This window comes from Lates calcarifer, linkage group LG7_1 (genome assembly GCF_001640805.2).
Source record: "Lates calcarifer isolate ASB-BC8 linkage group LG7_1, TLL_Latcal_v3, whole genome shotgun sequence".
In the NCBI taxonomy this organism is placed as follows: Eukaryota; Metazoa; Chordata; class Actinopteri; family Centropomidae; genus Lates; species Lates calcarifer.
In genome coordinates this window covers 5,544,654-5,566,343 of record NC_066839.1, presented here as the reverse complement: position 1 = coordinate 5,566,343, position 21,690 = coordinate 5,544,654, and the positions used below count along the sequence as shown (strand labels likewise).

General features: G+C 38.5%; 1 protein-coding gene and 1 long non-coding RNA gene across 3 annotated transcripts; both read left to right on the top strand.

The window, feature by feature from the left end:
• The first annotated feature begins 342 nt into the window (after positions 1 to 342).
• esr2a (estrogen receptor 2a) lies at positions 343 to 16,273 on the top strand. 2 transcript variants are annotated; one of them, XM_051071772.1, is made up of 10 exons: positions 343 to 562; positions 7,177 to 7,466; positions 7,747 to 8,058; positions 8,130 to 8,296; positions 8,973 to 9,089; positions 9,806 to 10,114; positions 11,225 to 11,363; positions 13,224 to 13,357; positions 14,317 to 14,500; positions 14,647 to 16,273. In XM_051071772.1, the coding sequence occupies exons 3-10, from the start codon at positions 7,949 to 7,951 to the stop codon at positions 14,882 to 14,884; spliced, it is 1,398 nt and encodes a 465-aa protein (XP_050927729.1). In that variant the 5' UTR covers positions 343 to 562; positions 7,177 to 7,466; positions 7,747 to 7,948; the 3' UTR covers positions 14,885 to 16,273. The 2 variants fall into 2 exon arrangements, with proteins under 2 accessions (XP_050927729.1, XP_018538032.1); XM_018682516.2 differs by having other exon boundaries at positions 7,177 to 8,058.
• A 331-nt stretch (positions 16,274 to 16,604) lies between these two features.
• Positions 16,605 to 21,415, top strand: LOC108887226 (uncharacterized). The gene is made up of 5 exons (XR_001961581.2): positions 16,605 to 16,886; positions 18,023 to 18,086; positions 18,601 to 18,677; positions 19,418 to 19,471; positions 20,538 to 21,415. It is a non-coding gene; the product is annotated as an uncharacterized LOC108887226 (long non-coding RNA).
• The last annotated feature ends 275 nt before the right edge of the window (positions 21,416 to 21,690 follow it).

The following is a 21,690-nucleotide window of genomic DNA, read 5'->3' as shown; positions in this document are numbered from 1 at the left end:
TTATAACAAAAAATAAAATACAATCTTCACATTTGAGAAGCTGCAGCTTGTGTGCTTAAACAATTATGGGTTAAAATAAAATAAAATAAAGTTCTTGGCCACATTTAAGAGGTTTCCCTTGTTTATTAACTAAAATAATCTCAAACCAAAAAGCTCTCTAAAATTCTGATCTGCCTCCCAGAAAACTTTCTGTCGATTTTCATTTGCTCATAATTTTTTTTTTTTTTTTTTTTTTTTTTTTTTTAAATATTTCATGATGTCATGCCATGAGGCGTTCATGAGGAAGGATTTTATTTTGAAGGATTTTGCGCACCTCATTGTGTCTGACTTGACATCATTTCCCTAAACGCAGCTGGGTGTTTTTGCCTCCGGGCTGAAAGCTGCAGCCGTGTCTTATATCAGCGCAGTCAGTCTGTCGGTGAACTTACTCGGTGCTCGGTGCGCGTTGCAGCTCGGTGACAGCTCCGCTCACACCGCTGCAACACTTTACCGACACATGACACCGCGGCGGGACCTCGCACTGACAGACTGGCAACTTTCTCCGCAGCTGCTGCTGTCTCTGGTAAGAACGTACATTTTCATGTTTACAAATTCAACATATTCAACATATTCACGTTTGCATGGGAGCAGGCGACGTGCAGCGCAGCAGAGAGGACATCAGGGCTCAAGTCCCAACTGTCCCACTGAGTTACAACTGCAGGTCAAATATTTAGGCTGCAAGCACCAAGTAGGAGGCCTTCACACTTCAACTGCGTCCGGTGAGGAGGCTGGTTAACAGGTGACAGAATAAACTCTGGTGAGAAATCAGTACCCAGACCGCGAGATTTAAATGGAGAGTTTACTAAAGGAGGTAATCATTTCTAGATTTTAACCGGATGCAGTCAGCCTTTTTTTTTTATCAGCTTCAGGATGTTAAAACTAAATCTGCAAACAGAGACCTGGAGACAGGGGGTCATGGGGGTGAAACTGAAATTTACCTGCAGATAATTAACAGTTATTCCCATAAACATCTCTAAACCACATATGCATCACTGGGACTCTACTATACTGACTCTACTGTCTCTAATGTGGTTTGAGAATCAGACGTTTAGATTTAAACAAGTCTAATGTGAACATTAGCCTACTTCAAAAAACACTTATCACTGTGTAAACACACAGCTGCTATCAGCCAGCTGCTGTGGCACAGACAAGCTCACAGGAAGAGTTTCCTCTTCTCCGTGTTTGAACTGTTCATCCCACAGTGGATTTCCCTGCTCAACAATAATCTGTTCAAGCAAAGTGACTTAAGTGGGATTGTATTTATTAAAATCTCATTTTGGACGTGGCAGCAGTTGTGGCATTTTGATGCAGTTGTTTCCTCTCAGAATGAGTTGGAGAGTTTGTGTGGTGCTGAAGATGAAGGGATTTTATCGTAACAGTGGTAGTAAAAGTCATCTTTGCATTGATTTAGGTTGATTTGCTCTTTTATTATCAACTTATTGATTTTCAGAAGTTGTGCCGGGTTGAGATAATCCTCTCAGAATGCATTAAGAATAAGGCAAGATTAAAAACATGTATATTACTTTAAATACATTCCACCTGTCTTCATGGCTGATAGCTGCAGAAATAACCTGCTTTTCCTTTGATGATGGGAAAGAAAAACACAACTACCTTGGAGAAAATGTGTGTGTGATGACCAGAACTATAACTGCAGTTCATCTTTTCTTTTACCAAAAGCGTTTATAGAGGGACGATTGTTACTTTCATGGTTGTAACCTTCAAGGTAGAGGATATATTTGCAGTCCTCTGGCAGTAGTGTTTGACAGTGCGTTTCCTCAGAATCACTTGTCACAGTCGGAGTCCGTCACACACTGCTCACAACAGCTGCAGACGTAGAACAGAATAAAAGAGTAAATCACACACTTTAACTGTTAGCTGAAGTTTTTTGATCATGCAGATCTATTCCAGGCCAAAAGCTTTCTTGAGAGAGATTTAAGAGTTTAATTACATTAGTTTATGATTGTGCTGTTTTAATTTAAAAGTTTTTATGACAATGTCAGAGAGATAAAAGTAACAGTTATTATTTTTAGACCGTAGTCACTGTTATAGATTTAGATGCCTCAGCTTGTGTAAATTTGGATGGAAAAGACATTAGAGCTACAGCAGCTACAAGCCTCTGAAATGAGTTGAATGAACTTCTCCGTCATCATAGTTGAGGTTTAATTGGGCAGCTAATAACACTCTGTGGCTGTAAATGATATGTGTTTAATTTTTGCTGAGAGCAGAGTTTAATTTGCCTTTTAAAAACAAGCTGAAGTAAATCTAAAGCCGATCATCTTTCTGTATCAAACTGTGGTTTTTTACACAATTTTTCACATCCACTGGCACTTATCAGCACCAACACCCCCCCCCCCACCCGACTCCACTTATACTCATACTCCCTTGCTGTATATAGAAAGGTACGGCGTCTTTTTCCGCAGTGGTTTCACATCCGTTTCCGCCTGATTTTAGGGAGGCAGTGAGATTTAAGGATGGGAAAACGACATGGCCTTGAGCTTTTTGTGTTAAAGGCATGCACTTCTGGCTAACGGCCGGGAACAGTCCTGTCACTTCAGACTTTGCTTTATTTGGTGTTAACATTTGTTTATAATTTAGGGGATTTGGAGGAAAGTTCATGTGTGCAGGCAAAAGTGTATAATCTACATGGATGTTTGCAAACTATATGAATAATGCCAAAATACTGTAACTGGGTTTTTATATTATGCTTTAGAAATGTCTAATTTTGGGGAAAACATTAGCATGTAAATATAACTGCAGCTGCTGCACTCAGGCTGGTTATGGCTAGCTGGTGTGCATTAGCTAAAGCTAAGTTACCACTTTTCCTGTTTCCTGTAATTAAGGAATCAGTTTTAATGCTCCACCATCTTGGTATTTAAGTTAGTTACACATGAATAAGACATCGCTAAATCTAATCATATTGGGGGAAAAAACTAAACACCTGCTAAACTAGTCCTGCTAGATGCTAGTTAGCTTAGCAGAGTAGCACCAACTGCTGCCTCAGCCTCTGACTCAAGTGGAATTAATTTGAGTTGATGTGGTTAAGTTTCCTTTAAATCACATTTAGATATATTTAATTAAAGATTAATTCATTGAAGTGGCTCATTAGTTCAAATGGAGAAGGTTTAAGAGTTTTGTAGATGTGCTGCGCTAAGATCGTCCTAAACACAGTGAGAGTGCAGTGTCTAAACGTCCATAGGCTTTGTGTAAAATCTATGATTATTATTCAGCTTAAGAAAGGTAAAACTTATAATTAAGGTTTTGCAACTTGTATATCTGTTAAACACTTCAAACCTTCTTTCTTCAATGTCAGTTTCTGTAGTGACGTCATGTTGTCTGTGCTAAAAAACAAAGCGGCTACCTGGGATGCAGTGGACCTCACTGAAATAAATAATCACAGTATTAACCTACTAATCTGATCTGTGATTAAAATGATTCAGCAGTCCTGCTGGGACTGGAAGCAGAGTTACATAACTTGTAATCAGACATATACTAAACAAAAAACACCCACAACTTTTCCATAGTTATTGCAGATAATAATGCTGATAATTTCTGCCTTGCCTCCTGACTCCAATCGTATTCAATGTTCAGCGTAATTGATTCTTTTGCTGTACAACCTGGTGGAAATTCAACATAGTACTTGGTGCTGTGACTTGTGCAGCTGCCTGAGAGAGTGCAGCCACTTTCTCTATTTAAATTAATGGTTGAATTTGTGCGCTCTGTAAAGTGGTAATAGGAGCAATTGAACTGGCAGTTGAGGTCCTCTAGTAACATTTCCCAACTGTTGTAGTGGTCTATAACTGAACCTTTAAAACTCTAAATTTCTATAACAGACCTTGAGTTTCTATCCATTGTTGTGTGAGCTGGTATTGGGGGGGTGGCAGGATGAGCAGTTGCTGTGGAGGAGCTGGGAGGTTTTCTCCCACAGTGAGCTGCCAGCTGCTGCAGAGTGTGACAGTGAGGAGGTTTGAAGGCAAGGTTAAAACTTCAAAGGAAACAAAAACTCTTCCACATCTGCTTTTAGCCCAAAATGGTAATTAAAGAACCAAAAATCTTGCTACAATCTTTTGTGACTCTTCTGTTTTAGGAGTCAGCTACGGACACAAGGTCACAGGAAACTTGATGAAACTAAACTAGTTGAAGAAGACGGCGCAGACTTTTTATGCTCTCTGCAGCGGATAACTTGTAGATTATATACAATATTCTGACATTAAGTGTGTTCAAATTTGAAATCCTGATTATGTATTATTGATAGTAGAGGCTGCATATGTTGCAGTTCAAGTTTCTATAACCCAGTGTATTACTTTTTATCATCAGTCATCCCCCACAATTTCAACAGAAACAGATGAGCTGGCAAGCGGTGTAATTAAACTTCAAACAGAATAATCCAGACTCTTTGATTTCCAGGTATTTCATCAGTCTAGATGTCAGATAAGAATTATTAAGCCCCATAGATGACAGAGGTAAAGCCCTCCTCCCACTGCCAACACACACAATCAGCCAGAAATAGATCATTTGTCATAGAGAAATGCCGTCCAAAAGCACAAATATTGCGAAGCTGTTGCCCTTTTCTAACAGCTGAGAGTAATGTACTATCAGACTGTTCAGGGTGTGTGAAGGCCAAAGTGCCTGAAACATCACTGAGGCTCGATTACAGCAGATTTAGATCCTATCCTCCTCATTACACGTGATGCACAGCTGCCAGTGGCAGATTTTCCATAAGGATGCAAATGGGATTACACCTAGAAATTCACTCAAAATTAGCATTGAGTGATGTTTTCGGCCTCTCGGGCGCAGCACTATCAGATGTACACAGTTCCAGTTGTTCAGGTCGACTGGTGAGCTCCAGCGGATATGGAGCAACGTTAGCCTCCACTCAGAGCTGCACTTGTGTCTACCTGATGAATGTGAATCCAGTCTTCTCCCTCCTTTTTAGTGCTAATTATTTCTTTAGCCCTCTGTGTTCACCAGCTAGCCTAATTTTTCGGTCTGCTCTTTGATGCTGGTTGGGTAGCACAGGAGGTAGCAGGAGGGAATCAGAAAAGTAAAGTGTACCGATATATAGTACACTATGTACACAGTATACTCACTCAGCAGCCTTAAACACTGTCCTTTCTTTCTTTTTTATAAACAAAATCAAATTGGACTAAGGAGACTTTTGCACATCCTGTTCCACAACAGGTGTTTTAACTGAAGCTTTGTGTATATCGTTTTTGAAAATATGTGTCTTTCTCTGTGGGCTCTCAGTGAACATCGGATGAAGTAGAAATGAGCTTTTATCTAAATCCTCCAGTCTTTATTCTCAGCTTGTGTCTACAACAAAAACCAAGGTTGTGTGTGACTTACTTATGTAGAAAATGTTATGAAAAGCTCAAATGTATAATGTCAAGTAAAGTAAAACAAGACACCACTAAGCATATATTTATAAAGACTGTAAAATTGCCAGAGAAGAAGAAGATGGGTCTTTTGTCTCTTATACTTTCTCCCAGTCCATAATTTATCCACATCTCTTAGTGAAGTAAAAGCTAAAGCCAGAGAGGCATTTCTTTCATTTGTGTGCAGAGCATCCACAGTACAAATATAGAGAATGTTTTAAGAGCCCGAGGGAAATGTAACAAAACAATGTCATGTTTGCAGTTTTTATATTTGACACAGATTCTCGTAACTTTGACTTTTCATAAAATCTCCACACACTGATCTTCATCATGCTTAAATGTCTCCAGTTCCCACTCTACAGTGTTTTCACAGCTGTAAAAGTGATTTTGTTTTCCAGTCATGTTTTAATTTGATATCATAAAAAGGAAATTGACTTAAGCACAGTGTCCAAAATCATTACTGGTCACCAGTTTTAGTTGCAGCTTTGTGAGTTTAATTACTGACATTTTTCTGCTGTGCTCGTTTTACGCATAAGGCACAAGGCACCAGCTACGGCTGTGGGTTATTGAGTTTCGTTTTCAGGCCAAACCAGAGCTTTTCTCAGCCATTTGGCAAGATTAATGAACAGATTTTTTTCTCTTCTGAATAAGTGTCGACCTTCAGGGGTGAGCTTTATGCCAGAAAGGTAGAGATAATATGTACCAACTGTGACTGAAGACCGACTCCTGCCACCCAGGAATGATTAACTCTGCTGGACTTGTCGTGTCGGAAAAGAAAACTAACACCAGAATACGCTTAGATTATACTAGTGTGTGTGTGTGTTGCATTTATTGATCTACCAGCTGTCTCTGTCTACTCTGTTGTATAAATCTTACAGTATTTCCCATTTCTTTCCTTGTCATTTTTCAGACACAACACTCCTGTGAGATTCCACCTTGCACTGATAATATTTTTATCCATCTGGAAGCCTGGGTTTTCACTTTCAGCTGCTCTACCTCACATAAAGGATTAGACCTGTTCATCTGAATTATTAACATAATTAGTAAAATTTTTGGGGATATATTACAGAAAAAAATCCAAAACTCTTTTGGCAAGTTTTTTGACCATTGTAGTACCTTATAAAGCCAGTCACTGTATATTTTAAAATTAGAGTGACAGAAAAGAATCATTTTTGTTTTTTCTTTACAATTTTTCAAAATTTTTGGAAAAAAATAAAAGTAAAGAAATGCAGCTATAAACCCAAAAAGATCTTAAAATACACTAGAAATCATGTCCCTGTAAAATTAAAAACAACAATAATCAAATCAGTATTTCTTCTAATTATCTGGGTCAAATCTGGTTATTAAATACCATTTGATACACTTCTTCTTTAGGGATTCAGCTCTTCCTGAATTAATGACAGATTTAATAGTCACAGTTTTGATGTACATTTATCGAGCTCTCACTTTACCACAACACACAATCCCTTACATTCTGTTCAAATGAGACTGAAAATCAGTTTTTCCCACAGGTTTACTTGTGGTGCGTTTTGATCAATGTGCATGCAGAGACTTGTGCAGTTTAGACGGGAAGACTGTAACCCAGGTTATTTACTGAAGCTACACGTGTAGGCTGTTAATGGATGCCAAAAGAAAAAAGGAGTTCATTAATAAGGGAGGGAAATGCTGAATGCAGCTCCTAGTTCCAGAGCAAAGATAATGTCCCTTACTGAAGTTAGCTTTGCAGTTCACACTCAGTATTTGTGTTTTTCTCTTTGTCTTTCAGCTGCATAAACCTGCCACACATCATTGACTGGGTCCATGTTCTGCCACTTAATGATGTGAGACTGATGGCTGGACTGAGAATGAGCACTGAACATCTTCCCTGCTCTGGTTCAGACAGACTGTCTGTTGTTCAGGATCAGCTTCATGTTGATTATGTGATCTGTCCCAGTGCTGCTGTGTCACACTGAGCAGACTCAAACAAAGTCAGGTATACGTTTGTTTAGACACATTAATCAGTCTGAAATTCCACCATGTGAGCTGAGTAACATTAAACTACACCGGCCTGTGAAGGTGAGTGTGCTGGTCTTTGTTATTCTGTGCCAGTTTTTTCAGGGCAACAGTCCAGTAATTGTAGATAATGACTTTACCACAGTGAACTTGACAGCAGGAGAAAAAAAAAAGACTATCCATGGCCCATACTCTTTGGCGATGATGTAGTAAATCTAGTGATACTGAGACTGTCTGTAGCTGCGATGGCCACTGCCTCTCCAGAAAAGGACCAGCCCCTGCTGCAGCTCCAGGAGGTGGACTCCAGCCGAGTCAAAAATCGTGTCCTCTCCCCGATCCTCAGCTCCTCCTCTTCTCCCGGTCCGTCTCTAGAGACCAGCCAGCCCATCTGCATCCCCTCCCCTTACACCGACATCGGCCATGACTTCACCACCATACCTTTCTACAGTCCCACTATCTTCAGTTACGCCGGTCCCAGCATTTCAGACTGTCCCTCTGTCCATCAGTCACTAAGCCCCTCCTTGTTCTGGCCCAGTCACGGCCACATGGGGCCACCCATACCCCTGCACCGCTCCCAGGCCCGACCCCAGCACAGCCAGCCGATCCAGAGTCCGTGGGTGGAGTTGACGCCGCGGGACAGTGTCTTAACAGCCAGGTAGGATGGAGCATGACTGTGGTGCACAGTTGAAACAAGCTGACTGGGTGATGACTCTCCTTATCTGTTAGCAAGAGCGGGAGGAGGCGTTCCCAGGAGAGCGAGGAGGGCGTGGTGTCGTTGGGCGGGAAGGCAGACCTCCACTACTGCGCTGTGTGTCACGACTACGCCTCGGGCTACCACTATGGAGTGTGGTCATGTGAGGGGTGTAAGGCCTTTTTCAAGAGGAGCATCCAAGGTGAGGAATAAATCACTTAGTACCAGTTTGGTGAAGCAGGTGATGAAACTCGTAGTAGCTTCTGTTACTGAGTTTGAGTGTCATTTGGTGTTTTTTCGAGATTTCCTACAGCACAGTCGAACAATTAGACTGCGAATGATAATGTCGGTCTGTTGGTCGCACCACCACTTTGACCCAGACTAAAATATCTTGACAACTATTGAATGAATTGCCGTGAAGTTTTCTACATATATTCATTGTTGCTGGACGATGGATCCGTCTGACTTTGGGACCTTTCCTCTAGAGTCACCACGAGGATGATGTTTGTAGATAGGTTTGGTTTGTTGGATAGGTTTCTGTGAAGTGCAAAGTTCAGAGTAACAGCCTCACAGAGCCGTTAGCATGGCTGTAAACTTGATACACAGATGTGTAGATACACAGTCCTGCATGTACAAAATACCCATTAAACTTTCCAGGGATTATAACACTGTCACACCTCAGAATGAATTTACTAACCCTTACTGCGGAGCTCCTGCTGCACTGAATTAAATCACAACTGAATAATAAATGTAATATTGAGATTTTGTTGTCGCCTGACATTTACTGTAGCTGAATCAGATGCAGGGATTTAACCTTTCTTTATTTTTCTTGTGCTTTTCATCATCTAGTCTTCAATCTTCCTTCATCTTTGTTTCAGGACACAATGACTACATCTGTCCAGCAACCAATCAGTGCACTATAGACAAGAACCGTCGTAAGAGCTGCCAGGCGTGTCGCCTTCGCAAGTGCTGTGAAGTTGGCATGACCAAGTGTGGTCAGTGTCCTTTTTAATCTCTTATTTGTGTTTTTTTTTTTTTTACTCCTAGTTTTGTTCCCATCTGAGGTTGTAGCATTTTCTCTGTCTGCCAAATGCAAATTAATTTATATAAATAGTTAAGTTTTTTGTTTTCCCACGTTTGTTTTTAGTTGTGTTAAAAATGTTGTTTCACTCTGAGAAGATAAGCATTTTGGAAGAAATAGTGAATCTGTTGTCGTCTATAGAGACTATTTTAAAAATAATTTTCACATGACGTTTTGGTCAGTTGCACAGTTGACCTCTAGTTTCCTGTATCTTATGTTAGATAACAGTATTGTTTGTTCATTCTGCACCATCACAGTCCCATGTGGTTCCAGCATTTTTCCTCCTTTTTATATCCAGAGCAACATGATCACTTTATAAAAGCCATAAATGTTTCTTGTAACTCGTTTCGTCATTAAATCAATCAGTTCAACAGCTGTTTGAAGTGGAGAACGCTGCTGTGAGCTGCGGAGGATTTCAATTGACCCGCACCATATTATTTTGTAGCTTTCTAAAATAAGAACTACAAGATGTCAATGGTTGTGTCTGACTCATTTATATGAAAAACAAGAAAGTTAGAGATGATAATGGGCTGAAAACTTGCCACCTCAGCCCACAGACGACAGAGGAGCAACAAGGCAAGAGCCATATTTCACAAATGAGTGAGAGTGAACGGCTGATTTTTGTCTCAGGTATGCGAAAGGAGCATGGAAACTACAGGAACTCCAAGACGAGGCGACTGACCCGTCTGTCCTCGCAGAGCAGAGCTAACGGACCAAAGCCTTTAACTGGACCAGTGGAGGGTTTGTTAAACGAGCTGCAGCCGCCCGCGCTGACCCCAGAGCAGCTGATCGAGCGAATAATGGAGGCAGAGCCGCCGGAGATCTACCTCATGAAGGACATGAGGAGGCCGCTGACCGAGGCTAATGTCATGATGTCGCTCACCAACCTGGCTGATAAGGAGCTGGTTCACATGATTAGCTGGGCCAAGAAGATTCCAGGTGTGTGTCGGGGTTTTCAGGGGCTTTTGTAAAAGTTGGAAAGAAAAGAACTTGTTTTCTGACATTTTTTGAGTCTCTATTACTATTCTTTTAATTTTTATATAACATGTAATGCAGTTTAGTAGTTACAGTGTATTAATACATGAAAATACTTTAAAAAAATTAAAGTATGCATTGGTGACTTGTATGACATCTTCAGTGGGAACCACTAGGGTTGGGGCTGAAAACCACAAGTTGGGAATTAGCTTCTGGTCATTTTAAGGACTTGTTGACATTTGAGGTGCTATATGTAATTTTTGCTTTCGCTACATAGCCATTTTCCTTCATTCTGCTGTAGAGAGTGTGGAGTTACATACATTTTGACTCCTCACATATCACTTCTACATTTATGGCAGCTATTAACTTTTTTAGTTTCCAGTTTTCTTGTTAAAAAATGCTTTTCAAATTCTGTTCAGTCTGCTGAACAGCAGAGTTAATGACTTCATTTTGACCAGACACAGTAATTGTCTCTGCTTTATTTAGTATGTGAGCCTCACTCCTGCAAAACAACAAACAAATGAACAGTAACTTCAGTATGTGTGTGTGTATGTGTGTGTTTGTGTCTCTGTTTATTAGACTGGTTCAGATTACTTGTCTGCACAGTGTGGAAGTTTTGAACAAATGGCATTCAGAGACCTGAGGCGATTTCAGCTGTGGTTCAGAAAAACATTATGACTCAGAGGCAGAAACGGCCATAGCCTTGATGACCACCGCTTGATACTGTCTTTAAACACTCTATTGCAAGACACCTGTATTATGTTCCTGTAGCTGTAGAGAAATAAAGAATTCACAAGGTCTCTGTAGCATTTACAGCAACTGTCTAATTGCCTAGTGCCAGTCAAGGCAAAAGTCCAGACAAATAGAGGAGGTAAAGCAATAAATACAGTCTGTAAAATTTTCTTTATTGCAGGTAAAACACAGGACATTCCCTTTTGTACATTATATTTACTCTCATAAAATAAGTGTGAAAAAAGAAAAAATGGAAATATAACATTGGATATGTTAGTTGTTATCGGAGACTGAACTGAACTTATTACCGAGAGTTATTTACTCTGTGTGTCTCCTCGTCAGGGTTTGTCGAGCTCAGTCTCTTGGACCAGGTGCACCTGCTGGAGTGCTGCTGGCTGGAGGTGCTGATGATCGGACTGATGTGGAGGTCAGTGGACCATCCAGGGAAACTCATCTTCTCCCCTGACCTCAGCCTGAGCAGGTACCACCGCCACAATCTCCCACACATCTCCATATATCACTCGCATGATTAAAGGATAATTCAAGTTTAGTATCCATTAGTTTGCTTTCATTTCAGTCAGTTATGATAATGTCAAAAAGAAGAAGTAGCTCGAGCGCAGCTACAGTCAAAGACGAGCTAGGAAATTGTCTCTAAACTGTGGCAGATGTTTATGTTGATGTTTTCTTTTCACCCAGATCCCAGCAGTTCAACAATGATGGTCAAAGCTACATAAATAATAAAGTGGAGTAATCATTCAAAGGAAAAATTGGTTAAAGTAGAATACGTTCACTCTCAGCCAGTCCCATCACACCCAGTATTTACTATCAACCCTGTGCTCTAACATCTAAAATCAGGTGACACTTTTTCCAACCACAGCACTGCCAACTCTCACTTCTGGTGTGATTCCTCCTTCAGTCTGCCTCATGCTCATACACTCCATAAACAAAACTGATGTAAAAAAGAAAAAAAAAAACCTCTGCAGTAAAATAAGGTCACCCAAATGATCCTGTGTTCAACTGCAGTCAGTGTATTTCTTTTAAACATGTTGCTGATAACTGGATAAAGACAACATCACTCACTACGCATAACACAGTCAGTATTAGTGACAAGTCTTGACGCTGGCTAAAATCACAATTTTAACCATATATAACAATATATACTGTCTCTTGTTGGGTTTTAAGACAAACCTTTTTAGGTACATGGATTTCCAATATAGATATACATCTGTATCATTTACACATATATCAGTCAGTATTAGCTTACCTCAGGTATATCAGTATGTTGGTTGATAAATAACAATAAATTGATGTACATAAATACCCTTACATAGTGTGTACAGAGAGTGCTGCCAGGTTTATTTTTCAACCACTAAATGTCATTCTTAGTACATATCTTAGTCTTAATAACCTAAATTTAAGTGATTAAATCAAAATTTAAGTGATTTGTTTATATTGTTTATATTAAATTAAAAAAAGAAAAAAAGTAGAATATCAACTGATATATTGTTACCTGTTGTTAAACTCTCAAATATCTATCATATTGGCCTTACAATCTAGTTTGTAGCCCCAGCCTGTGTACAGTATGAAATCATAGACCATCATCCAGCCCAGGCCCTACCACAGTCTGATTCATATCATGCTGGTAATAAATGACACAAATGTAGCTTCCTTTCCGTTGTAATCAGTAATCTTGTCTAATTCATTTCCTCAGCTGAATATTTAATATCTTTGAGTGACTTTCAAGAACAATAATAATTTCACCTGACTGTGTCTTTGTTGTTTAAGTTGGTTTAAACAAATCTATATGTCTTCAACATGTGGTTTACTCTGACTTAAAGACTTAAGCTTACAGTTAATTGGAATTTATCAGTTCGTGGTGTATGAAGTATGAATTGACATACTTTCCACAAAACGTCTGTGGAAATTTCTGTGAGATTAGTCAGAAAATACAGATCGGTATAATAAAGTGTTACCAAAAGCAATTATGTGTAAGTGTAGCATTACATGGAAATACTAAAAAAGAAAGTACAAGTACTTCATAATTGTACTTAAGCACAGTACTCCAGTAAACTTTCACAACTGGAATCATTTTCTTTATATGCCCCTTTTCAGTCAAAGATGGCAGTTCAATAATATGCTTATTTCTTCTCCTTCATATTAATACCAACTGTGATACAAGTGCTGCTTCATTGTTGTTTCTTGAATGCCAGCTGGGGTTAAATCAATGCAGCATTTTGCAAAATGTCTCTATAATCTCTGCCCAGTTTGTTGAGGTAAAAATCAACAGTTCCTGACGAGTTTGTGACGAATAACAGTTGGTATTTGTGTCCTTGTATGGCAGAGAAGAGGGGAGCTGCGTCCAGGGCTTCCTGGAGATCTTTGATATGCTCATAGCTGCCACGTCCAGGGTGAGAGAGCTCAAGCTGCAGAGGGAGGAGTACGTCTGCCTCAAGGCCATGATCCTCCTGAACTCCAGTGAGTGAGCATGTTTGTGTATGAGGGCGTACATACACACTCTTATTATTCCTGGGTGTTTAGCCTCTGCTCTCTGCATGTGTACTCTATGTGTGTAAGTGTTTGTGTGTGTGTGTGATGCTCCAGTTGGTGAAACCACAGTCGAATATTTGACTGGTGTCTCAGCATGCAATCCTATCTGTGTGAGTCTGTACAGGGTTGGCAAGGGGACCAGCTAAATAACTTACCAGTGAAAACCCCTAATGGGAACACTGTGTATAGTTCAAGTCTCTGCTCTCATTGGTTCAGCTGAGCACTCGGAGTAACAGGCAGTACCTGACGAACAGGGTCAGAGCCTCTCTGGTGAGCATTCACACCAGGGAGTTCTTAATGTGAGACTGATGTTTTCTCTTTAATTGCGTCCACCAGTGTCATTGAACAGGGGTCATGTTGTTGCAGCAGCTCTTCCAATACAGCTTTTGTCTGTTTGAACATTAACATAAAAATCTCTAACCTTGTAACATGAATTGAAAAGTCGGATTCAGAACAAGTAAGCGCTGGTTAACTTTTCACCCTGAGAATGAAATAAGCGAACACATTCAGACATTAAAAATTAGGTACTGAGATCATAATGTCCTTTAGACTGAAGATTTTCTGGTTTTATATTTTTAAAGAGAGTTTCAGGGTCTTTCCCATTGACTGAAGTTTTATTTGGAGCATCAGGTGGCCACTGAACTGCCTAGCTACTGGTCTATTAACTGCTAGGAGTGGGTGATACCACAAGTGTTCTCCTACAGGTTTGAGAAAGGAGGGTTATTCAGTTAATTGCAATCTGCATCGTCACCACTAGATGGCACTAAATTCTACACACTGGTCCTTTTAAAAGCATCACCTCATGTATGGGAGAGCCACATGTCATGATCTGATCTAAATTTCTGCTATGGAAGGATTTATGAAACATTGTCTTTGTGTGTTACCAGACATGTGCCTCAGCTCCTCAGAAGGCAGCGAGGAGCTGCAGAGTCGCTCCAAGTTGCTTCGTCTTCTGGATGCTGTAACTGACGCTCTGGTGTGGGCCATCGCTAAAACCGGCCTCACCTTCCGCCAACAGTACACCCGCCTCGCACACCTGCTCATGCTGCTCTCGCACATCCGCCACGTGAGGTAAAACAAACCCTGGACATCCCAGTTACAGAACTGCTATAGTCAAATGATGCTGATACAGTGAGACACTGATACAATGTTAAAAAAGCTCCTCATTTTCTTAAATATTCCCTTTTTTCATTTTCTTTCTTTTTCAACTTGTGCAGTAACAAAGGCATGGACCACCTCCACTGCATGAAAATGAAGAACATGGTGCCTTTGTACGACTTGTTGCTGGAGATGTTGGATGCCCACATCATGCACAGTTCCCGTCTGCCTCGCCGGACTCCCCAGGAGGAGTCCGCAGAGCAGAAGGAGGTTCCTGCTCTGCCTCCTGGCTCTGGAAGCGGACCCTCAAATACCTGGACTCCCAGCAGCGCTGGAGGTGGAGCTGAACCCCAGTAGTCAGATCAGAATTCACATGCAATGAATTATCACAGCTTTGCACAAAACCAGTCCACAGGACTGTTGATATGTTTTACTGGAACAATCCTCAGAGTGCTGGATTCTTTGATTATGAATCTTAATCTTTGACCCACTGTGCACTATTTCTAGTCAGCTTCTCAGGCTTTAGAGGAAAGACCAACCATGCAGGATTCACTGCCTTACCACCATATGATGAAAGGCCAGAGTGGGCCTAGAAGATGAACAAATTGTTGTCATGATATGGCCAGTGGCACCACTACTTGCATAAATGGTCATGTCATATGTTACTGTCATGATTCTCTTGGGCTTAGAAGTGAATTTTCTACCACTTATTGTGCTGAGGTAAGATGTTAAGTTTCAGTAGTTCAGTGACTGGAAATGGCTCTGACAGACGCTGAATTGTTATTAACAGAGATAGTAAAGCTAGAATGTCTTTCTCACTTAAGTGTCTAGTCTGCTCTGAAGAAGTAGCTCTGTATCCACTGGTTAAAATTAGTTTTTAAAAAAATGGTTAAAACAGAAAATTAATCAGGTTAATCATTGATGTTTCTAGGCAGAAACTTAACTTATCTGAAGTTGCGACAGCTGATTTGTGATTTAGAATTTTTTTCTTGTGGTTTTCAGCTGTTGTCCTGTCACAGCAGACCTTTAGTTGACCACTAGAGGGCGCTTTACATTGCTTGCTAACACCATATGATGAACTGTCACTGTTAAGTTCTGGCTTTATAGCCAAAGCCATCTTGTTTTCTGTGAAGAATCATAACCACTGTTGCTCTTAAGACAACTTTGAAAAAGAAAGCTATTTTTGTACCTTTAGGATTCGCTGCAGTTGCTTTTGTGTGTACAATCGTGATGCAGCTTCGACAATCAGAATCAGTTTAAGATTAATGGTTGTTCACCCAATGTAGACATTGATAATAACCACTTAAGTCCCTCTGTCTGCCGTGTGCTTTTCCTCCGGTCTTGCTTTGTTATACATTACAAGCTGTATTATCACTGTATATCTGTACTTACAGTGTACTTCGTGTTCCTAGAAAAGAATTTCATACCTGCTTCATTACAGGTGACAACTTTCAATAATGAATGTGTAAACAAGTAAAATTCTAAGTAAAAGGATTGTTGGTTTTTCTGTCAATTATCAAACAATATCTTCAGTATGTTAATTTTCTTTTCATTTGTTTTTGTTGTGTTTATTCACTCATTCTGGTTTACACCATGAATTAAAGCAAAAAATATTGTACAGATACAATTGTGGCATGTTAAACTGTTGTTTTTAAATGCCATTTTAAAGAAATGCTTACACTGGTCAGACAAATCAAGATATTTAATATTAATAAATAATGATCAAATACTTCATTAACCAATTGATTTAGTGTGGAATATGTTCCATTATTGATTCAATTAGGTGAGTTAATTAATTAAGTAGTGTAATTTCACTTATGTTTTTTTTTTTTTTTTCAACCTCATCACAGCGAAGTTTTCGAACTAGGTACTGCACAGGATTTGAACACTTAGACTCTTCACCATAAGGTATTACACAGTCTCCGCCATTCACAACACGCCACCACTCCTGTGCGTTTGAACCAAAACCGAATCCATCCGTCTGACGCCTGTACGCCACATCTTCTAATACATCCAAAGCTTTTCTCTGTCTTTATGGTGGATGTATTTTAAGACCAATCAGAGGCGGTTGCTAAGCGGACTAGAGTCGGCTGGCCAATCAGCATTTTTCTGCCAATGTTAGCTGACGTATGTCGTCATTGGTCACGACGTCGCTCGTCATTGGTCGCAGCCTTCTGGGAGGAGCCAGAGAGGCGGACACAGGAAGTCGGAAAACCGATTTAAAAACATGTTTGAAACGTTGCTCTTGTTCGCCAGTACTGTGAGTAAACGTCGTCAAGGAAGATGTCTTGGCTGCCAAAACAAATTCTGGAGCTGCTTTTTTTGTTGGACACGAGCTGACTACACCTGTGGCGTGAAGGTAAGGCAAAGAGTTAGGGGCGAGCGTTAGCATTACCTTGTAATAAGAACTTTGAATTCAGATTTCAGTCGCTCATATCACGTAAGAGTGTGTTTGTGTTTCTGTGACTGAGGCCTCCATTACAGGAGTTGTGGGCACCTTCATTTGTGGTGGTTTATCATGTCGTTATCACCAGTTTGTGGCTGTTTGTGGTCATTTTTTATATCAATTTGCCTCTCTACCTGGCTGTTATACACATGGGCGTTAGCATTAGCATTAGTGGCGAGCGTTAGCATTAGCCTTATCTTTTAATGTTGTGTGGGTTTTTTTTCTCTTTTTGTCGTCGTTTTTATTTGCTTGAGTTAAAGTTTCTGAGTTGGGGGCACCTTACAGAGGCAAGGTAGCTATTTAGTATTCTGTTTATCTGTTTACAACTCCGTTTGCATGTCTTTACAGTTACTTTGCAGACATTTTACCGCTTATTTGTAATTTTGTGCTCCATCTTGGTCATTTTCAGTCAGTTTATGGCGGATTATCATGTCGATGTGATCGATTGTGTCTGTTTGTGGTGGTATTGCATCGTTTTGTGTCTCTAACTGGCTGTTTTACATTATATTGTGTCTTTGTAGTTTTGTGTCTATTCCTGGTCATTTAACGTTTCTTTGTGGCCATTTTGTGTTTCAGTGTGGCAGTTAAGCATCTCATTATGACCATTTTGCAACTCCCTTTTTTGTTTATTTGTCATTTTGTGTGTCTTCGCAGCTTTGTGGTGGTAATTTGTCCATTGATCATCTCTTGTGTATATTACTGATTAGAAATTTCTTTGTGGTGACTTGGGACTTTATAAACTTCAAAACCAGATTTTAACTCTGTGCTCCTCCACAACGTTTAAGCCTCAAGAGTAGGTCACAAAGCATGAGCTGAGATTACCGTTAAAAATCATTATAAAAACAATTTTTGCCTTTCTTTCTGAGATCAATTAAGTTATAGTCTAGTAACATAATTAATTTATTCACCTCAAAACTCAGAGTGTGATTGTCAAGGTTCTAGTGTTTAGTTTTCAGAGTTTTATTCTTCTACACTGTTCAAGATTTGGAGGTGAACTCTTCTTTATTAATGAGGTTATTTGTTTTGAGTGTTGTACTTGTGTTTTCCAGGTTTACTGGTTCAGCTGCTGCAGCCTGGACAGAAACACCAGCTCTCATCTTACAGACCAAACAGGTTTGTGTTCTAAAGATTCACCCAGTCTGAAAAAAATGTGTTGATGAGTGGAACTATTAATTTATTAAAGTATTCCATGAGTTTAGTATTAAATATAATAAGAACTGATTAATCATGTCTACAAATTGTCATAAAATAGTACTAGTTATATTTTTTTTAAACTCAAAATATTTGTTAATTAATTTTCTGTCTGTGGACTATTTTTTTATTATGCAGTTCATAGTAATATACATGATTCTTCCAGTGATTAGTTGACAGACAATAAATACACGAATTTAAGATGTAAGATGATCATTTTAGTTACCTTTTCCCAAATATTTATTGTTATTGATTCTTAAAGATGTGATGCTTTTTCCTGACATATTTGACAGTAAACAGCCCAACAGCCCAGACACAAATGTTTGGAAAATGTTCTAGTTCGCCTGTAATGTTGAATATTTATGTGTGTTTTGGGGTTAAACTATAATAATAAGTCATAGTGTCTTGATCATTTTCCTTTATATATTTCCTCCAGGTGTCACTACTTTGTCCACGATCGCAGAGTCTTCATACATTGAAGAAGTTCTCTGAAACCAGGATTGATTCCTCCAGGTAATTCACAAACAGCTTTACATCAACTGTCCAACACAGAGCACTGACATTAACTATACATCTTCAGTAACTGATCTGAATTCTGAATAGTTCGATTTGTCACAAGCAGACTTCACTCATTACTAAAGTTTATTTGCATAGTTCATCAATTTACAGTTCAAAGAAAATGAAGAATTTATACATCAGCTCTCCCTCGCTCTTTATTTCTAATTCTTATGCATTCTTTCTGTCTCCCTCCCCCTCTCTGTCTCTCCCCCTGCCTCATTCTCTCCCTCTGTCTCTCTTTCTTTCTCCCTTTGTCTCTTTCTCTGTTCCTCCCTCTCTCTGCCTTGCTCATTAGTACAGTAAATAATAAAAATGTGAAGAATTTATTCAGTTCAGTGTCACACAGTCATTTTGCTTCTATAAACCACATTTAGTTAAAATTTTAACTGACTTTGGAGAAACAAACATTTCCATCCACTGCTGTTGTGTGAATATCAGGAGCTGGTGGAGTCAGTTCTCCAGTCAGAGCAGCTTCTTCTTTCTTTGTGTAGAAAGCAAATTTAACTCTTGGACTAGTTCTGATTAGTCCAGAACCAGTTAGTCCACACTCTGGTTTCTTTGTAAATTTAGTGTCTTTTAACTTCTCTATCTTTTGACTATTTGAAGTTTAATACCCAGAAACTCTCTGTGCTTTTATTTTGATGTGCTAAAAGTCACCTCTTTTATATTGATGTTTGTGGTGTTTTTCTCCACAGGACTCAAACTTCAACCATTAAATCACAGAGAGAAGAGACCGACATTTCCAGAAGGTCAGTGTTTATCCTTTACAGTCTAAGTTGTTATCTCAGCTGCAGGTTGATGCTTTAAAACCTCTTGTCTGGAACAAATAACAACAAATGAAAGCTGCTGTAACTTATGAGTTTTAATTAGTATTTTTCAACAATGTAGCTGCAAAATATAAGTAAAAAACGTGTAACAAAAATCTTAAAAAATTAAATGTAAAACCTTAAAAAAATACATTTCAAACCTTAAAAGACTAGGTCTAAAAAAATAAGAACAAAACATTCAAAAAGCCTTAAAAAACAGGTTTGATACATAAGGTTAAAAAAAATTATAAACCTTCTAAAATAGGTCTAAGAATTAAGAATGAAACCTGTAAAAATTTTATTAATAAATTAATTTAGAAACTTAACAAATGTCTCAACAGTATCAAATTCATAAAATATTAAGTACAAAACTTGCAAGAGCAAGTATAAAGCCTTCAAAAATATATTTAAAACCTTTGAAAGTGTGTATTAAATGTTAAGTATAAAACAATACAGACTACATATAAAACCTTAACCCTAACCCTTTTCAAAATGTTAAAAAAAAAAAGTCTAAAAAATTAAAACATGAGAATCATGACATTTTTCTTACAATAAAATGGTCAGTAACATCAGTTTCGAATCAGAGAAATACAACTCAAAAGTTTGGGAAGAAACTTTTAATGCTTTTATTCAAGGCAGCAATTAATAAATCACAGCAAAGATAATGACAGACATTTGAACACAAGGAAACACTTGTTAGAACTGGTTAGAGTTAATGTAGTTATGAGCACATTTTCCAAAGATGATGTCTACTAAGCATCTGTGTGATCATTTAGGGGCTTGTGATATTATTATTAAATAATTGTGTCATAAACCGTTGAATATTCTCAAAGGTGTTTAGTAAAGTCTTTGTAAAATGTTCCCATAACTACATTACAGATGGTAGAGAAAAACAGTGTTTTCACTTGAACAACAGGAAACGGACACCGTTTACAGCAGTTAAATGGCAGAAGTCTTTCATTGAATTGACAACTTTGTAATACTTATGTTTTTTTTCCATCCACTTCAGGTCTTCAGCTGCTGTCATCTTTTCCTCCTGCAGAGACAATGACAGGTCTATCTTTCCTTTCTTAAACTGTATTTTTGATCTCTAATCACAATTTAAACTAAACCTTTTACAACTCAGTATCACATAGTTTAGTGTGTTTTTCTAATTATTAGTCACACTAATGACAAGATATAGTTCTGAAACTATATAAAATAAGAATCTACTGTAATCATTACATATTTATATCTCAAATTTCATAAACATGAACCATGTAATAAATACAGTGAAACAATTTAAACTGTTTTACTGCACAGTACTTACAAAGGTAAATGACAAATGAAATTTCATGCCTATGAGAGTGTATTTAACTTTCTTTTCAAAAATTGTTTTATTGAAATGACTTTGCTAAGGTTAATTATTTTACAAAAATGGTATTATTTAATAAATTACTTACGCAGGTTAATCAGATATTTTACTAAACATATTTTTATTTTTCATGACACATGGTATTTTCTTAACAAAGAATATTCTGATTTCACTGCATACTACACTGTGCCCTTTTTTAAAGATATTTTTTGACGCCTTACAATACTATGAATGCGTGTCTGTGGTAAACGAAGGTAAGATGGGTGCTTTTCCTTTGCCACAATTCAGTCAGTCACATCAGTGTTTGTGGGTTAGGTGAGATTTAGTCATTTCATTGTGGAATTTTGTTATTTTGAACTATGCAATATATTATTGTGTACAAAGTCCTCCTTATACTGCTCATATTGTTGATAATTTTTACATCTTGTCTTGTGCCTTTTTCTATTTTTGCTGCTGCAACACTGAATTTCCCCACTGTGGGACTAGTAAACGATTATTTTACTCTTATTTAAATAAATACGTCTGAACACTGACGATTTTACCTGTCTGTTTAATATTGTATGAAAATTATAATTTTAGACAGATGCCACTTGTAGCTGGAGGTTGGGGTTAGGTTTGATGGCTAAAACGTCTGGTTTTCACCTTACCATACTACAATTTTTGACACTTTTTGACATTTTGCCATATTATGACATTTTTTGACACTTTTTGACATTTTGACACTTTTCCATACTAGGACAATTTTTGACACTTTTTGACCATTTTTGACATTTTTTGACACCTTACTATACTATGACATTTTTTTTTT